This window comes from Chaetodon trifascialis, chromosome 1, assembly GCF_039877785.1.
Source record: "Chaetodon trifascialis isolate fChaTrf1 chromosome 1, fChaTrf1.hap1, whole genome shotgun sequence".
In the NCBI taxonomy this organism is placed as follows: Eukaryota; Metazoa; Chordata; class Actinopteri; order Chaetodontiformes; family Chaetodontidae; genus Chaetodon; species Chaetodon trifascialis.
In genome coordinates this window covers 11263257-11281370 of record NC_092056.1, presented here as the reverse complement: position 1 = coordinate 11281370, position 18114 = coordinate 11263257, and the positions used below count along the sequence as shown (strand labels likewise).

General features: G+C 41.1%; 1 protein-coding gene across 2 annotated transcripts in view; it reads left to right on the top strand.

The window, feature by feature from the left end:
* The first annotated feature begins 554 nt into the window (after nucleotides 1-554).
* Nucleotides 555-18114, top strand: part of gpc6a (glypican 6a) — a 142584-nt gene continuing 125024 nt past the window's right edge. For both annotated transcript variants that reach the window (XM_070968818.1, XM_070968809.1), the window contains exon 1: nucleotides 555-1436. In XM_070968818.1, coding sequence (XP_070824919.1) covers nucleotides 1274-1436 — 163 coding nt within the window. In that variant the 5' untranslated portion in view covers nucleotides 555-1273. The remainder of the gene's footprint in view (nucleotides 1437-18114) is intronic.

The window sequence follows — 18114 nt, the reverse complement described above, 5'->3', positions numbered from 1 at the left end:
CAGTCTTTAACAAGATATTTTTGTTGTTAGATTTTCTTCATTATAACAAGAGAATAGTTCCCTCTCCTCCTGAGAAAGGTGTCAAATTGTTAAAAGAAACATGTTTTCATAATGATGCACTTTGATGTTATACTGTAGTGTCATAAGTCTGCTGTGGTGCCACAGGTAATGCATTATTTGTGGCTCCTGAAGTTAAATTAGGTAAACTCATCTTCATGAGACCCAAAAAAGCTCTGCCCCACTGAAAGCGCGGGTAGGAAAAGGCTGAGTAATTTGAGCAACAATGGGCAAGAAGAGGCTATTAGGAGGATTAGCTCAAGTAAACACTGTCTGTTAGGGATATGACCTAAAAATTATGAAATCAAGGAACAAGCACAGTAGCGCTCAATTGCTCGAGATATAATAGCGTGTGTGTGTGTGTGTGTGTGTGTGTGTGTGTGTGTGTGTGTGTGTGTGTGTGTGTGTGTGTGTGTGTGTGTGTGTGTGTCAAAAAGCCTCTGGGTGACAAATAGTTGCTAAGATGCTGCTTTAGCTCATATTACCCATATCAGGTTATTACCATGAAAAGACAGCGAACGGTCAGCAGCGGCTCTGAGTTGTGTGGACCAACACTGATGAGTTCAAATAAAAGACAAGAATCTGGTCGATGTGTCTGTTTATTCCGCCTACTCTACCTCCAAGTCCCCGCGCCGCCCCCCACACCTCCTCCTCCTCCTCCTCCTCCAACATGTGGCTCCACACTAATGCGCTATGGTGCGTATTACCAAGGATGCATGAAGGCAGAGGACAGTACGCGCCCCTGGATGCGAACAGCTGAAGTCGCAGCCACTCCACTCCATGTTTTGCCCTGCCCTTGTGCGCTCCGCTCGTCGTGCAGTGTGCGTCTCCGCTGCATTTCGCCTCTCCTCACACCGACACGAGCACAGGGCGCTGCTGTGTGCGCGGGAGAAGTTGTTGGCACAGAGAGCACCACACAGTCACTGTCTTCTTCTAACGGATTTGTCCGAGCTGGGAGCAATCGGACTCACCGGCTTCTTTCTCGTTCCGAGGGGAAGACGCGAAGCTTTTGCAATGAGGTGGACGGACCAGAATCTAAAGTGAGGAGTGATTTTTATTTTATTTTATTTTTTTAATCTTTTTTGTTAATTTTGTTTAAATGGACATCTGACGTCCCGCTCGCTGGAGACAATCGCTCAAGCATCCCTTTTGGATTTCCTTTTTTTCCCTGACGGAGCTCGTATTTCCCCGTGAAACACTATCAAGGATTTCACTGATGTATGCGATGTGGAGACTGCAAGTCGCCTTATGTACTCTGTCGGTGCTGCTGTCCCTGTCATCCGGTGGTGAAAGCAAAGCGCGGAGCTGTAGCGAGGTTAGGCAAGCTTATAACGTAAAAGGATTCAGCCTCGTCAATGTACCTCATCAGGAAATATCAGGTAGGCGAAATTGACCGATCATCACTGCGCCTCGCACCCTCCTCCCACCCGCACAAGCTCACCACCACGTGCCATGTCTCGTTTCCCCCCACAAATTAAACAATTTGATGGTGATCGCCACACGCAGCCCGAACTATGTGATCTCCCTTCAAGCTCTGAGCCTTTAATTCGCCCTCTTACTAACATCCAGTCATATTAAGAGCATCCAAGTAGAGTCGAGCTGTGCAATATCAAAAGTATGAGTCTGTTTTTGCACCATGACATAGACTTTACTAAGCATTTGTTTTTATTCTAACGTGTGTGCAGTCGGTGTGTGTGCGTTGGGCTCATTGTGCTGTAAGTCCTCAGATAAATGATGCAGCAGAATGGAACTATAGGTCTGATTTTTCTCCGCCATGTAAAGGTCAGCATGATCCCCATTTACACATTGTTTAGTGATGAATCATAGCAGGCTGCATGTCATTCATTAGAATGACAGAGTGGATTTAAAACAACTGAAATGCTCCACCTGTGCAGCAACAACAGTCACATTGCTCTTTAAAATGTCTTTCAAGTGAAAATCCTAGTCTAGTTTAAAGTGTTCGATTTTACATTTTAGAGGCCATATTGAGGAGCACACAAACTTCATCCGCATTCCTGAAAGCCCACATGTTGCCTTTCACCTCTTTTTGACCTTAAAAGAGAAGCGTTCCTCTCCTCAAAGAGGTGGCTTCACCCACAGGTTACAAATTGACAGATTGCCCGTTTACTGTGCCAGCAGCACCATGAGAGCCAGAGAACCAGATGAGGGACCTACGTATGCCTCTTACTCACAGTCACTCAAATTTGAGATCCTTTCTAAACGGAGCTGCTTAAATGGAGACAGTGAAGGACTTTGCAACAGTGGCACAACAGGGTGTGTTTGGAAAGTGGGTGCGTACCTGTTGCTCGCATTCAACAGAAGATCATGGAGCTTGCTGTGTTGTATTTGACTAATAGTGAACGCTGTTTACCAGTAGGGGGCTGTATGCACTCAGCACGAAACACTCCTTTTGCCGTGTTTTTCCCCCCCTTTCTTTTCGATATTCCTCAAGGCTAAAGCTTAGGTTTTAATTCATGCTCTTTGGTACAGCAGAGATAGGGGGTTTTATTATCTCTTGTGTGGTGGTAATCACATTTATGGTCAAAGCAGGAAAGGAGATTAGTCAGTAAACATAGTCTGCTTCATGAGAGGGAAGAGGGGAAGCAGAGAGGCCTGAAGTTAATCCCTCTATTGCCTCTTACAGACAAAATAGAGATACTGTATTGGTAATTGGCAGTGTCAGGCAGTAATGATCATAGAGCCGCCTTATGTGCTTTTAACAGGGTTTTGGCTGGATGGGACTTTGATAGTTTTGGAATTGATTGAATGTGTGTAATTCTGCATCTGCATGTGTGAGGGATCCTTGCATTATGAATACACCTCAGACCAGTTTCATTGAATTGTTGTCATTCTGTGTGGAAAGCTTAGCGCCCTGATTGACCCGTCAGACCTTTTTCCAAATGTGTCAAATGATGTGGACAAAAATCTGACTATTCTTATGTTCAGAAAAGACAGAGTTCACTAGAAAAACCGGCGGCAGGCTGCGGTGAACTGTGTGAAAACAAAAAGAAAAACTTTGTTTCCACACTTGCTCGGCTCCAGTAGCAACATTTAGTTTACCAGCTTCTGAAAATGAGATATTTTGAGCAGACTGCTCGATCCAGACACTGTGGTTGGAATACTTAATGTGCAGAGTCTTTTTTTCTTAAACACTTACATGATATGCTTTTAAAGGCAGTAATTCAGTGCTGCTGCTCTATTATTTTCATTTCATTAGTTGCTTCTGACAGAGCACTGGAAGCACGACAGACACGGTGGCTTCTGATGTCGCCGCCCCCCCCCTTTCCGTTTTGTCATCAGTGTTGTAAAGTGATTGAATACAGCTTTGTACAGCGGATCCAAGTATTTGAACTTTAGCCCAAAACATGTTTTGAGTATTGCAGAATTTCTTGTGTGCAAAGAAGGACAAGTCTGCTGATTCAGTCAGACCTTTGCACTACATTTCTAATATTGAAACATGGTTCATTTCACAATTTTCAGTTGTCTGGTTTGGAACATTTATTCAGTCCTATTTGATTTTATTGTATTCTGAGACAGCATCTTGGACTTCTCTTGTGCAGCTCTTTTTTCCATTTAGCAGTTCATAGAAGAGTGATAATCATGTTGTTTTCCAGCATTTGAACAAAGTTATTGTTGGCGTCCACCTCCCCGTGGTAATGGACAGGTTCCATTTACTTCAACACAAGTTCAGACAAATAACATTTTATGAATTATTTGAACACACTTTGATTATGTAGAGGTTCAGCTATTTATTCTTCTATCTCATGTAACGTCCCTCGCCCACGTGGAACTTGAGCAAGTTAAAGACAAAGACAGAGGTCTGTCGGCCACATTATAGATCAAGATGTTTTATGGAGCGGTGGTTAAATCCTAATTACGAGTCATGTACAGCCTGTGTACTATGTGTAATTGGATTTTGTTGTCTCCGAATAACCTTTGCATAAATACAACAGAAGTTAGATATAGGCCTCAGGAGATGGGATAGTAGAAAGCGCTCAATTATGCCTAATTAGCTATGCTAATAGAAATGTGTGGTAAGCTGTGTGAGCAGCGTTAGCACTCATCCCTCCATCATTTGCTATGTCATGCTACTGCTATTCCTCTACATAGATGCAAAGCACACAGGTTTAATACTTACTGCAGAGGTGGCTACCTCAGTTTGCAAGCTTCCATTTGCATAAGCTAATTATTCTTGACAGCTCTGTGCCATTGACGAGCTGAGCTACATTATTTAAGTGGTGACAAACACCAACATATTTATACAGATGGTCATTTTTGCATATATGAATACAATAGGCTCATTATTGAATCCATACTTTCATGTTAATGAAACCTAAATGTAATCCAATTTGAATTAAATAAGTTGAATTATTTTTCTAAACATAAAGAAATACGTTTTTTTTTTATTATTATTTGTGGTCTCTTTGCATTTCTGTCAGATCCTTTTGAATGGGGACATTCACACGGCTGCTATCAAAATTCTGCAGGCCATCCATTATTGAAACGTTACAGCAGTGTCTGAATGAGTCTCACGGGCTTCAGAGTCATAAAACTTACCCAGAACACAAAGACCCTGTGAAACCATCAGAGCAGAAATCCCGAATTGATGTTTCAAGGATTACACAAGGCTCGGCCATTTCTTTGTGGCTTTTGCTGTTTGTTTTATCTAAATCCATAAAGTTGTTGTGGGAAGATATTTTTTATGTGCTTGCCTCTCAACATGTAATGACCCAATATTTGGATTTTTTTTCTTTATTTATTTTTAAGACAGGTGGGTGGGTTAATAATAACCCCTCACAATTATGAATATTATGCTGGTAGAAAGCATTTGGTGCACGCTCTCCTGCTGCATCCGAGACTCCAGATTTCTGTGTGTGGTTTCGCCATGAGGAGAATGCACGCTCAGCAGCACTTCACTTCTGTCATACAGTGCTTGGCAAATTATCATCATACGTAGCTTTATTCTGGGATTGAAATAACTGTTTGGCTCTGATGCAGACATAATTTAATTGACAGCTGACTCGGACAGAGGTCGACCATACTACCCACTTCATTGATTAAAATGTGCTACTTTTTCTTTCTTGCCTAAGGACTCTTGAATGCTTGAGCTGGCTGACAGTGCAAGAGTAGTGGGAGGTAGGGGCCAGTACGGAATATCTTCATGGCTTGAGAGTACTTTTCATACAGTATGAGGTCTCTCGGAAGAGTGCCAGTATTCTTCGCGAAGAGCAGGTGGGTAGGATGGAGTGCTGGTGCCCAAACACACTACTGAGTGTGAAAAAATGTCTGAAACCGCCTCGTGGACAGCTTCATTAAGCTGCACCAGGTTTCGCTTGTGATTCCTCCGCTCTGTTGTCACCAGTGTACCATCGCCTGCCTGGTGTGTCACACAGCCGTCAGCCAACAATACAGCCTGCCCGCGAGGATCGCCCCTGTGTGCACGTGTCAGACGTTAGTTATAGTGTCACACACACACACACAATGCTGCTTGATTGTCAGCCCTTTGTTCACAAACACAACGGCTTCAGTCAGGCCCTGCCAGAGAGCTCTCACACAGAGGCTTTGCTGTTAATATCAACATCTACTTACACAGACTCGGGATTCTCATGGGTGGACTCTGCTCTTTGCTACGGCTTTGAAACAAAATCACTTGATGCTGCAGTTCCTACGAATGCAGCGCCTGAGTCTTATATTTCCCTTCCCGAGAATAGCAATTACCTTTGGGGTTCATCTGTAGCAACGTTAAAGAACATTATTTGATTTCTCTTAACAGAACAGTTATTAGCTGTTACACAATCCAGCATAATTTTTTCCTCATGGGAATTCCTGATGCTGCAACTCTCTGTTTATCACTGTGATCTGCACTTGGCTGTTCGCAGGCTGTGAGAGGCACGCGGTTCCCCAATTCCCTTAAACACAACCCAGATACCAGAAATCGTTACTGTTTGTACTTAAATGAACATTAGGACCCTTGTGAACCTTCTGTGTACAGCACAGTTGATATTAACAACACTGCAGCTTTCTCCACACTGACATCAATGTAGCTTTTAATATACACAATCTTACAACTCATATTAACATCTAAATGTAAGATTCTCATGAGGCTGCCAAAGATGTACTCAAAAACAACGAAATCTTGTACTGACATGTATTTTTAACCAGGGTTAAGCCCATGTTGCTCTGTGATAGACACAGATTTAATTGGATTAAACTGCGAATGATTCAAGGAGATGATACAATTTACTCATAATTAAAGGTGTAAGTACAAACTATTATTGTCATGTACCCTTAACATCCCATTATAAGAATCCACATTTCATCTTTGAGGCTATTCAGCAGTATACTGTACAGACTGTCTGCCTCATCGTTTCTGTCAGGAATTTTAAATGACATAATGTATAGCACAGAAAACGTGGTGACGCTCAGTGGTTAATCTTCCGGTGTCACATTTCTGCATATTGTCACAAAAGTATGTAATCAACAGCCTGTTTGTTGCACTGGTCTATTTTTAATTTAGCGTACATGTAGGGCATGTATGCAAAATAAATCTGGGGGTAATTTTAAATGTGTTCGCAGCCAGATGTCTAATCACTAAATAATGGAATGACATGAGACCTTTAGTGAAAGTGTGGGAATACCACTCTAAAAGCCCTTGCCTAGCAAATATCCATATAAAAATTCTGCGGGGCATTTTTTCCAAAGCCCATTAAGATGCTCTTGGCTCTGCCAAACTGGAAATAAGTCTCTAGCCAGCCTGTATGCATCTTCAGAGAGAACAGTTAATGAGATGTGAGGAAGATTATGCTGTGTGTGTGTGTGTGTGTGTGCGTGCGTGCGTGCGTGCGTGCGTGCGTGCGTGCGTGCGTGCGTGCGTGCGTGCGTGCGTGCGTGTGTGTGTGTGTGTGATGGAGGCTGGGGGGGGGGTCTCTTTCCCTCCTTTAGCCTCTCTTTCCCAGTCTTTCCCGTGCTTTGCATCCCTATTGTGGTAGAAATTGAAAAAAGCATTTTGTTTTTCATCAGGCGAGACAGATTGTGCGCACGACACACTCAAATGAGTTTCATTGTGAATCCTCCAGCTGTACTTTCCCCCCTTTTGTCAGATTTGGTGAATGTGAATATTTGACAGTTGTCCTGACCTGAAGAATGTGTCCACCCTCTGCAGGCATTCATGCCTGAAATGCATATGGATACGGAAGCCTTCCTTAGCACTCTGTGTGGTGTTTTCTGAGTAGCGTGAAAAGCCTCTGGCTAGTGTAGGAGACTGCTGTAGCACTTTTTCCAGTTTTCAATCAACTGCTGGCCTAAATCAGTAATGGAGGGTGGGATTAAGGATCTCTACCCTCTCAAGACTTGAGAGGAACTAGAAAATAATAACAAGTGAAAAGGATGGATGTGATTGTATGTTTAGGGATTAGAAGAGAGATCACAGAGAACAAGCCGGGAAATAAACAAGTTTAGGCAGTAAAAGAGAGCATACAGGCATGGAGAGCATTCTTGCCTAACCATGTGTTGAAGTGATGATTCGAGGTGAGAGAAGCTCTGGGATGCAAGGAGGGAGTCAGGTGGGATGTTATCCATCCGAGTTTAAGGGATTAATGATCTCTATCGCTACATGCTGCCTTTCCTACTCGTTTCTGCAAAAAGAGAGGAGGCATTCATCTCGTTAATACATTAAAGAAAGAAAAACTGCCACAGGGAGGCATCAGAAGGAAGAACCACATGTGGTATTCCTCCGCCAGAAATGTGTTTCCCCTGGGATTTTTCTGTCTGTGGGTGAGGGTGATGCAGGAATGCTGTTGAGGGAGGCGGGGGCGACATTGTCACATCATTGTTGACATATGGGAATAGTGGGTTGTTATGAGTGATTAAAAGGCAGTCCTCCTACTGATGTCTATGTTGGGAAGACCCTCAGGATTGACCTAAAGCCATATAAAACATACTGTTTACTACACAGACAGCGCTAATCACTTCATCTATTTTTACCCTCTAGCCAAGAAGGTGTTTGTGGTTTTCCTGCCGTTATCCACAATGTATGTTCGAGAACCAAGGCCCTCTGTTGTGTTTGCTACGGTCTTTCGTTTCGCCCACAGAGCTTTTTTGCCTCTGGAGGCTCGTCTCTGAATAGAAGTCCCAAGCTTGACACCAATGATAAGGCTTAGAGAGATGTGAGGCACACAGTGCTTTGGGAAAACCCATGCCATATCGAGGTGTCAAGGATGCAAATATATTTCACACTGGGGACTTTTTATTTTTGTTTTTCAGACACAGACAAGTACACATGGCTGAGGTGATTTGCTAAATAAGCCGCCCCTCGGAGACTTTGAAGTAAACAAGCATTAAGCGCAGATAAACATGGTGTGCCAAAATTGTCATGGAAACATCAGATGCTGTCAACAGCTGCTGACAGTGACGGTGGCATTGGCTTTACAGGCTTGACAATGACACTGTTATTGTATGGAAGAAACATAGACAGTTTCTATCCCTGAAAGACCTCCGTGGTGGTTTCAATGAAGTGAAACCGCGGGGTGCTTTTGATGTATCAAAATCAATAGTGTACATGCTCCAACATTAGTTCAAACAAAGCCACAGCAGTACATCAATGGCTACCTTTAAGGCCTGTGAACGTCTTTCAGGACTCCAAATTTAGCAACACTTGTGCCACTGAATTCCTGAAGCAGGAAATTCAATATGTGGTTAGTTACACTATTAACGCTCTTTTTTTTTTTTTTACCAACTTGGGATAAATAAAAATAGCAAAAATTGAAAAAGGAGGTGAAGCTCTGTGTGAGGTCACATGGGGCATCTTTAAAGAGCAGTGAATAGTAAAGCTGGTGATATTCTATAATTTTGTTATTGTCAAGAACTCCTTTGCAAAGACCTTTCTGAGCATCGCAGCATATCTGTAGCTGTCAATGTAAATCATTAAAAACAGCTCACAAATATATACTTTCATTTTAAAAACATTTCCTTAATCCAGCTGGGTACTCTAGTTGTTATTTTCTGCAAACTTTATTCAAACAGAGGCAAAAATTGGATATGTTGGGGCCCATTTTCAGTGATTTGTTGCCCCTGTGAGTCTTTACATCATCAGCACTGTATTTGAATGAAGCAAAGGTGTTACTCATTGATGCCTTATTTAAAGGTTGGTTGGCTAAAAATGCAGCTCTATGGCACAGAGGAAAAAGCTCCATCAGACTTTGTCTATGCAGACGATGCGTGTGGCATCAATTCATTGTTGGTTGGGGTCTTTTTATTGTTTCAATTATGATTGCTTTTATCCTTTAACACTATATAAACTTTTTTTTTTAGAAAGTAAATTAGTCAATTTATTGTACTCTCTATAGATTATGGTCCCAGTCTGCATTTCATTGGAATAACAGTTAATTTATTTTTTTCCAGAGAAAATCAATTAATTCTGTCCTCCAGACCTAATAAAAATCTATGACATTACCTTGAAGTCCATTACCCAAAGTGCAAAAGCAATGTCATATTCTCTCCAATCTGTGCATCATTCCACCTAGAAAGTGAAATGAACTTACGGCTGACCGGAGCATTGTGTTTCATTCCTCTTGACTGAGACGGTAGAAATTTGCTTACTGCATACCGTCTCTGCTGGTCATCCAGGATTCATAGAACTGTTGCATATGTGCTGCGGCTCTAGATTTGAATGCATTCCTGAAAATGGGCTAAAGCTGGTGTTTCTGATTTATTGTGTATAAATAGGAAACAGGATCAGTATTTATACAATTCATACACACTATTTTCAGAGCTGGAAAAATGGATCCTAATCAGCACACAGTGTGCATATAAGATACTCAGTGACAAGAGTGAGACCCTTTTGCTTCTGATGATGTGTGGGTGATTTGTGCTATCTTTTGCCCCGCAATAGCAAAGGTTCTGCGAGGGTTCAGTTCAGGAGATTCAGCGATAAAGAAAAGAAAGGCTTTGTGCTCTCTGTAAGCTGCCTGTGCAAAGCTGTGTGTTGCTTCTGTTTCTCTCATCTCTAATAAATGAGCTGTGAGTCATATGCACTTGATCACCACAACGTTTTCAAATACGGCAACAGGACAACCGTTTCAGCCTAATATTCTGTGGCAGCATAGTGCAGTATTTGTGTAAATTGTGCAATCAGTAAACTGGTGTTCAGGTTCAGTAATTTCATGTCAGCAGCGCCGCAGTAGGCTTAACAAGAGAGTTCCAGCTGCGTGGCTGCCTCTCTTAAGTGAATAGATGATAATGGCTCACCAAGTAGCAAGACAATAGAAAAGCACAGTCCTCAAAGTGTACAGATTTGTTGCTAATTGTGTTTTCAAAGAGCTGTAGTTGAACAAGACATGCAAGGAAAGCATGTTCCAGTTCTAAATTAGGAAATTTATACCGATTACATGAGTTCATGACCCAGTTTAGTGTGATCTGGTTTGCAGCTTTGAGGTGGAGAGACTAATTGGAGATCTTTATTATTTTTATGTTAATGCAAAAATGTAGAGGGCTGATCTTCACCCGGGGTCACGTTTTCGGGGCTTAATTATAACATTAAATAATAGGCTTTGCAGTGAAATGCCTTCTGGGATATAATGACACTCCCATATGTGTCAGGGGTCTGCCCTATGCTCCTTAACCCTGTGCTGCCTCATTTCCTTTTTACTTCAGTTTAGGTCCTGTGTTCCTTTTTACCCGGTGATCTGTGAGAGCCAAAGGTGTACTAATGTTAATGGATTTTATGATGATTGATTCCTGCAAAAATGGTAAAAGGTGCATTAAAACTTTGACAACACAATATGAGAGATAATTCAAAAGAGGTTTTGCAGTTGAGATATTAAAAATGCGTCTTTATCTTCTAAAAATTCAGTTTGCTTAAACAAATTGTCCCCCATTTTATGACCGAGGCTTTTAGCACTGTAGCTCTGGATAACTGGGTGTGTTCTGCATGTATGACGGCGCTGCATATTGTGTTTTTTGATAAAATTGGCTTGTAATGAAGCATGTTGGACATGCGACCTGCAAAGTGGTACAGAATGACATCAGAATTCATCTGGAACTAAAGAAGTACAGCGGGGGTGAACCAACAGATCATTTAAATCACCTTTCCTTGTCGCTGATGAGAGCATAGAGCAGTCTTGCACGAAAAGATATCTAGGCTATCACCGCTGACTTGAATGCGGCCACATAGTGCATCCCCAGGGAGCCTCGGTGTCATGACTGTGACACGCTCATACAACCTTAATGTCAGAAGAGGACCAGTTTGAAGTGTTGTCGTTCTGAGATTGTTGATGTGGCTTGAGAGAGAATACGTATTCAGTCTCATTAACTCTGTTAGAGAGGAGGTGCAAACGTTTTGGAAAGGCTTGTTGAGATCGATGAGCTGACGAGCTTATGTCCATTGTTTGCATCTTTTGGAGCCTGGAATTTCTTCACGTGTCAAACGAAACATCTGCCATTGTGATGATTCTTGGCACATCCTTGTTCTTTGGCTCCTGGAGGGTGCTAGAATCTGAAAAGAAGCCAGCCTCATCTCTTGCTCCCAGAACCCCGCTGTTTCCTGTCCCCTGTGTAAGCTGCCGGTAAATGAGTGGGCTGGTCATCTCACACCCTGGGGCTCTACCTCGGGCTCTTCAGACCACCAGCTGCTGTGTTTAGGACTGAGTCATGCACCAGTTAGCATGATGAATCCAGAGCATGAGTGCAAGGCTTTAACCCCACCGTATGTCTCCTCCTCTTCCCTCCTAGCCTCTAATATTTAGCAAGCCTGATGAACTTTGATGGAAAATTGAGACCAGATACAGTGGTGCAGTATTTTTTACCAAACATCTTGTAGGCAAGAGAGAGCTAGATTTTTGACCTGCTCATTTTGGGGACGTCAGCGATTAATTGCCCTGGAGAATATGATCAGACCAGTTCGCTTGAACCTGGGACACTGGCTCCCTGCTGGCCAAATTTAACTGCGCCATACATACCATGAGCAATTGTGATTACAGCTTGCGATGCAGCCTGTCATGATTTTCATTCATATTTTCAGTGTGCATCTTTTGCAGCACAAGACTGCAGGGCTCGCGAACAGGAAGTGATGGTATTGAGTCATTCTCAATCAGAAATATTAGGTTCCAGGCCACGTGAAGCTGATAGTATATGAAATCATTTTTATTTTTATTCTTCAAGTAGCTATACATTATAAAATGTTTTCAGAAGCATAGTTTAGTGTTCTGTTTGGGTGTAGTATGAGAAACTTTGTGACCCGGCCGCCATGTTGAAAAAGCCGAGCCAAAAACAAGCACCGTCAGTCATGCAGTGTATCACACACCAGCTGGACCTTTCAGTGGTCCAGTGTGTTCAGATGTAATAGGGCATGATTTGGAGATGGTTTTGTTAGCTCTAACAAACTACATTTGTCAGACTGTTTGAGGTTGTACTTACTTAAATTTTGGCAGTTAATATGCTAATTTAGAAAATTTAGAAAAGTTAGAACATTTAGAAAAGTTCCATATATGGGAGAAAGTGACGGCTTTTGTGAATGACAGTCAGAGTGCAAGGCTGTGGCTACTTCCTGGAAGTACAGTGTAAACCCACTGCTTAAAGAACTCATTGAAACTCAGTCAGTTGAAGATGAGATTTGAGTGTTCATTTTTTGCCGGCACTAGTTTCCATAGTTTCCATACGACAGTTGCAGCACAGTTAAAAGTGTCGCCTACTTTGATGACATGCTGGATGTTTGAGTTCTCTTCATCATTTCACCCACAGTTCCTCTTTTTCTATCCCTCTCTGCTAGATTACAATGATCCACCACATTTTTATTACCTTGAAGCCACTGTGCATATGACTCACCTTTCACCATGCAGACATGCTCATGCTGTTAAATGTTAAATAAAGTCCTCTGACTTTTAATTGTGATCTTTATTTCTCCACTTGACAAAGCAATTTGCAGACTCCAGTCGTTTCGTTCACACAGGAATGGAAGGGGGAAGTGAGAGCCTTTTATAGTTGGTCTCATCTAATTTATGTCCTCCAGAAAAACATTCTGAATTATGCTTAATCAATTTGACCACTTGTTGAATAAGCAGGGTCAGTAATTTCAAGTGATGACATTATTTTCATTTTATTTAATACATGATTCAGATGTTTTTTTTTTTTTTTTAATTTCTATTCATTGTATGATTCTAGTACCTCATTCACTTCATGTTTAAATGAAGCTTTAATCAAGGAAAAGTGTGTTATGTTAATCATTAAATACCTCAGAAACCAGTTTTCTGGCTGGCACAGTACTCATAAAATATATTTTTCCTTCACCCTAAATTTGACAATATGATATGACTGCCATGCTCATGATCTGTATGATTCCTGTAATATAGAAAACACCTCACAAGCCTGTATGTAACGCCTCCTCTCAGGGCTGAGATTTGTACATTCATATGCTGTTATGTTCTTATTTCCACATACAGGGTTCACCCCAGACTCTGGTGTGAATTTTGTTTGGAAATTTGGTCACAGGTATTACACATGACAGAGGCATGAAGCTATACATTATATTGTAGGTCTGCTTGAATAGAGCGCATGCATGACTGGAGCAAGCAGCCATGAGCTCTGCTGAAGTGCTTGACTTGTACGGCAGCTTGCCTTTGACATTTACCGCAGGAGTCTCCAACCCATTCGCACGCACATTGGTCTCAGATACTAGGTGGAGAGTCAGGGTGCTGCAGAAATGCTCACTAAAGCATTAATGCATATAAAATGGAGTTAAAATTTGTGAAGGTGCACAATTAAGGTGTCAGATGGGAGGAAAACTGGGGTTTATTAAAAGCTCAACATCTCTAACACGACCAGCAAAGGGAGTCGCTCCAGCAGGTGCTCATCAGATTTCAAAGCGTATCTGAAGTTGTTGAATTACAATTAATGTAAATCCTGATAGTCACTGGATGGGATGTGATTTAGGGCCCAGAGACTTCCAGGTCGATACTGTGTATTTAGGATACTTGCTGGAGTCATGGTAGATTTAATATGTATTAAAAAGACAATCCAAAAAAGTACTACTTTAGTTAAGAACATTGTTGGTGTGAACAGCGAAACTTTGGGGTTGACTCAAAAGTTGAAGGTGAATTTCTGCATTTCTGTCATATTGGAGTATTAGTCCTCTTCTGACTTGAAAATAGCATTCACGTCAATATCCAAGTCGTGACTGAGAAACAGATTTTTCTGAAATGTCCAATACATCCGACTTGGCACTTATTGATATGGAAAATCAAATAAACAAATCAAACGTATTGGATGAAGTGTTGTGCTGTCAGTGCTCAGTGTTTGAAGCTCACTTCTGCTGAATTCCCTGCAAACTGATGTCCACTCCTCTGGTTATTCTGTTGGAAGAATACCATTTTCTACACATTGTGCATGTCAATAGTGTGGTGTTCCCATGTTTTCTCACATCTTTGAATCATACCTGCAATTTGAGATATTTCCATTTCATATTTCCAGCTCAGTAACAGCTTTGTATTAAGCCCATCTGGTTTTTCAGGACAGAAGCTGGCTTGTGCAATTCTGTCATTGTGTGAAATGGAATGCCTCCAGCACTTATCATCTTTGGGGAAATTCAGCAAAAGATGTTAAGAGGAAACTAGAGGAAAAAAAAATCTAACTATTTTTGTGAACCGGAATTTCAACCCAAACAAAACACCTGCATGTCTCCTTTGTAATACGAATGCGCACAGTAAAAATATCTCTTTGATTAAATACATCCTGAACGTACTGTAATTAACGCTTTAAAAAAATCAATCTTCTTAATATCTACCTGCCGTGCTGTCGGTTCACGCTGATCGAAGCCAGAGTTCATAATTGTAAACAAAACAGTCTGCACCTTGTCATATACAGAGTGCATTTGTTTCCACCTGTGCTGCTGTTATGTTTCAAGCATCAGATGGAAAGGAGGGCAGAGTTGACATCCGATTGGCAAGCGTGCCATAAAATTATGAACTTGGAGAAACTGATTTTATTCATGGCGTTCTCACCTCGCTGCTTCACGCCACACTGTGAGCCATATATTTATCTATCCATTACTGTCACTCTATCTTCCAACTCTGGAAGTTATTTGAAAGTTAGAAAATGTTTTAGCAGTCTCCAAGTGTGGTAACATATGGTTGGAGCGATTGTGGGAATTATCTGTGTCATCTTCTTTGGACATATTCAATTTGGGTCTCAAGCCCCAGAGGAAATAGTTGAAAGTGGGTGATTTGGGTGATGGAGAGGGGATCCAGATGGCAGAGCAGCGGTAAGATCAATCGAGCTTGATGCATTTTTCCCACTTCAACATCCAGACAGATGTGATTTAACACAGTAATTGGGTTTACTTCCAGTTCGTGGATTTCTGTTGACAAGTAATCATACCTTAGAAAAGCTTGTGCAAACTTGCTTGTAAAAACTCATAATCATTCATTATTTCTTCTGTTTTTTCCGCGTTACAATTCATTATTGTTAATCATCTTGCCAGGCTGAGCAGGCTACAGAAGGCAGCCTGTTTAAGGTTTTGACTGAATATCACGCAGGCAGCAGTAATGATCGTGTTTTCATTTAGGAAGCATCCTGTTTTTTTCTACAATCCAACCTACTTATGTCAAGATTAAAGCGAAACCAGCGGGTTCGGCATTTCTGATGGAGTCCATTAATTGATTATCAAAATAGCTGTCAAATAATGTTCTGACAGTCGACTAATGGTTGAATCAATAAATACACTGTTTACTCTTGAAGCCTGTCTTAGTTTCACTTCACTTCCTCACACTTTTTAACACTATTCATGGCAATGTTCCCAATTTTTTTATTAAAAATTTATATTTTTCCCCAAAAGTCCGCCTGCTGGAATACTACACGTTCTTCAGAAGAAGCAGCACGCTTCCTTGGGTATTACATTTAGTACCTCAACATAAGATCTAGTTTCCAAAGGTGCCATGCTGTGTCAACCACACATCTGAATTTCCCACTTGTCATGAATGAGGAAGTCTGTCTATCGGTCAGTATTTGTCATTCCTGAACTCAATTTGGATTGCAAGAGGTGATGTGATGCACTTCATCATAGAAAGTAAGAAGTGTCCAGAGAATCGTCTGACAGTCGGTCGCCTACTTTTGCTTTGCATTTTAAATGTGACTCACTTGTCCAAATACATCCAGGATGTATTCATCGTGCTGATTTTAAAAGTTAACCTTTAAACAGAACATGCTGTATCATCTGAAAACAGGAGGTGCTGATTTTCCCATATTCTACTCATAGCTGTTTTCTCCCTTTCATATAACATTACAGGGTATTCATACAGTGGTCCATCATTCAACAACCTTTAATTCTCTATGCAAGTGTGATTAAGCCCCCTTTTGCCCTCTAATCTAGGCCATGTCAGATGAATAAAAGGCCCTTTAAAGGTGTTGCAGCCCACATAAAAAAGGGCAGTCATGGCCCAGATGTGTGAGGGGCCTAAGCTATGCCTGAGTCAATAGATCTCAAAGATAGAGATGTCAACCTTTCACAGGAAGCCGAGGCTCAGCCAGCCTTTTAGCTTTTACTGTCCAGTGTGCTGAACTTGGCTGAACCGTTTAGAGAGGAGAGAGAAAGTGAGAAGACAAAGACCAGGACTGTCTTTTAGAGAAATTCTTGACTTTGACCCTCATCTCCTTGTCACATAAGTCCAGTTCTGGTCTTTAACTTGGGCTCTTTTGCCATAGACTTCAGCACCTTAAATGACCTTAACCACAGAGAGTGCTGTTCTTCAATAGACAATACCAACACATAAACCCCAAAAAGCTACTAACTATAATTTTCCTTTGGATTAATTCCCTTATATGAATTAATAATAAACCCCTTAATTTGCTTCCTATAACACTCCAATCCTTGAATCTCAGCCTTTTATCCATCCCCCTCTCCTACTGCAGAACAAAATGTGATCATGCCTTTTCTGTTTTAACCCCAGCCCTCTGGAATCAGTCTGCCTCAGATATCAGATTTGCTCAATCTTGAGACTGTTTCAAGCAGCCTTTTAAAACAAATTTTTATAAACAAACCTTTTAATAGATCTCCACTCTGGGCTTTTTTTTTTTTTTGGTTTTGTTGTCTGGTCTGTCTCACCGTGCTGTTTTATATTGTATTTTATTTTTTACCTCATTTGTTATTCATTTTTATATTTTGTGTGTGTCAAGCACTTTGTAATTGTGTGTTTTAAAAAGTTAGCCATATAGATAAAGCTGTACTTACTATAGTAAGAAAGAGCTTGTAAGAAAAAAATGGAAGGCGTGAAATGTGACCAGGAACAAAATATAATACAATACAACACACATGACATTAGGGATGGTGATATGGGTAAAATCCTCAATCAAAATATATGTAATTGTATTTCACAATATTGATATACTGTTTTATTATTATATAGCTTTCTGTAAAATCAGTTCAGTGATTGCTAATGGATAAAATAGCCAAACAGGGATGTGTGTTTAAGTTAGTCCAAATGAATTAAATTAAAGTGCTCACACTGATAATTTTTTTTTTTTTTTTTTTACAAAAATCCACTATTTCCACAGATAAGTCATTGATTTGTGATGTTGCCACCTTGGCCCAACTCAAACACACACACACACACACACACACACACACACACACACACACACACACACACATATACATCACATCATCCATACCACAGATGTATGGCTGTAGACCAGCAGCAAACAAAGTAAACGAGTGTGGGTTTGAATATAAAATGCTGTAGAACAATTCTTTGTTCACAGTTTGTTACTTGGTTTCCCTGTTGTAGAATATCTAGCGTGTTAATTGGATAGCAGTTTACCACTAGGATATAAATCTATACTGAATGTCTATATTTTGAACAGAATCAATGCTAAAAACTGGGAACTGACTTTTAGCAAAACTGAACTATAGCTATCGTAGACCTGACTCAAGTAAACTCAATTGTTGAATTGAAATGCCAAGAGTATGGACCTGCTTCTGCAGGCCTGCACCCTCAATTTAAGGCAATGAGTCTCTGAGCACAGTGGTGCTCTGCAGCAGCCTGGACCATAAGAGCAGAGAGGAGGCAATAT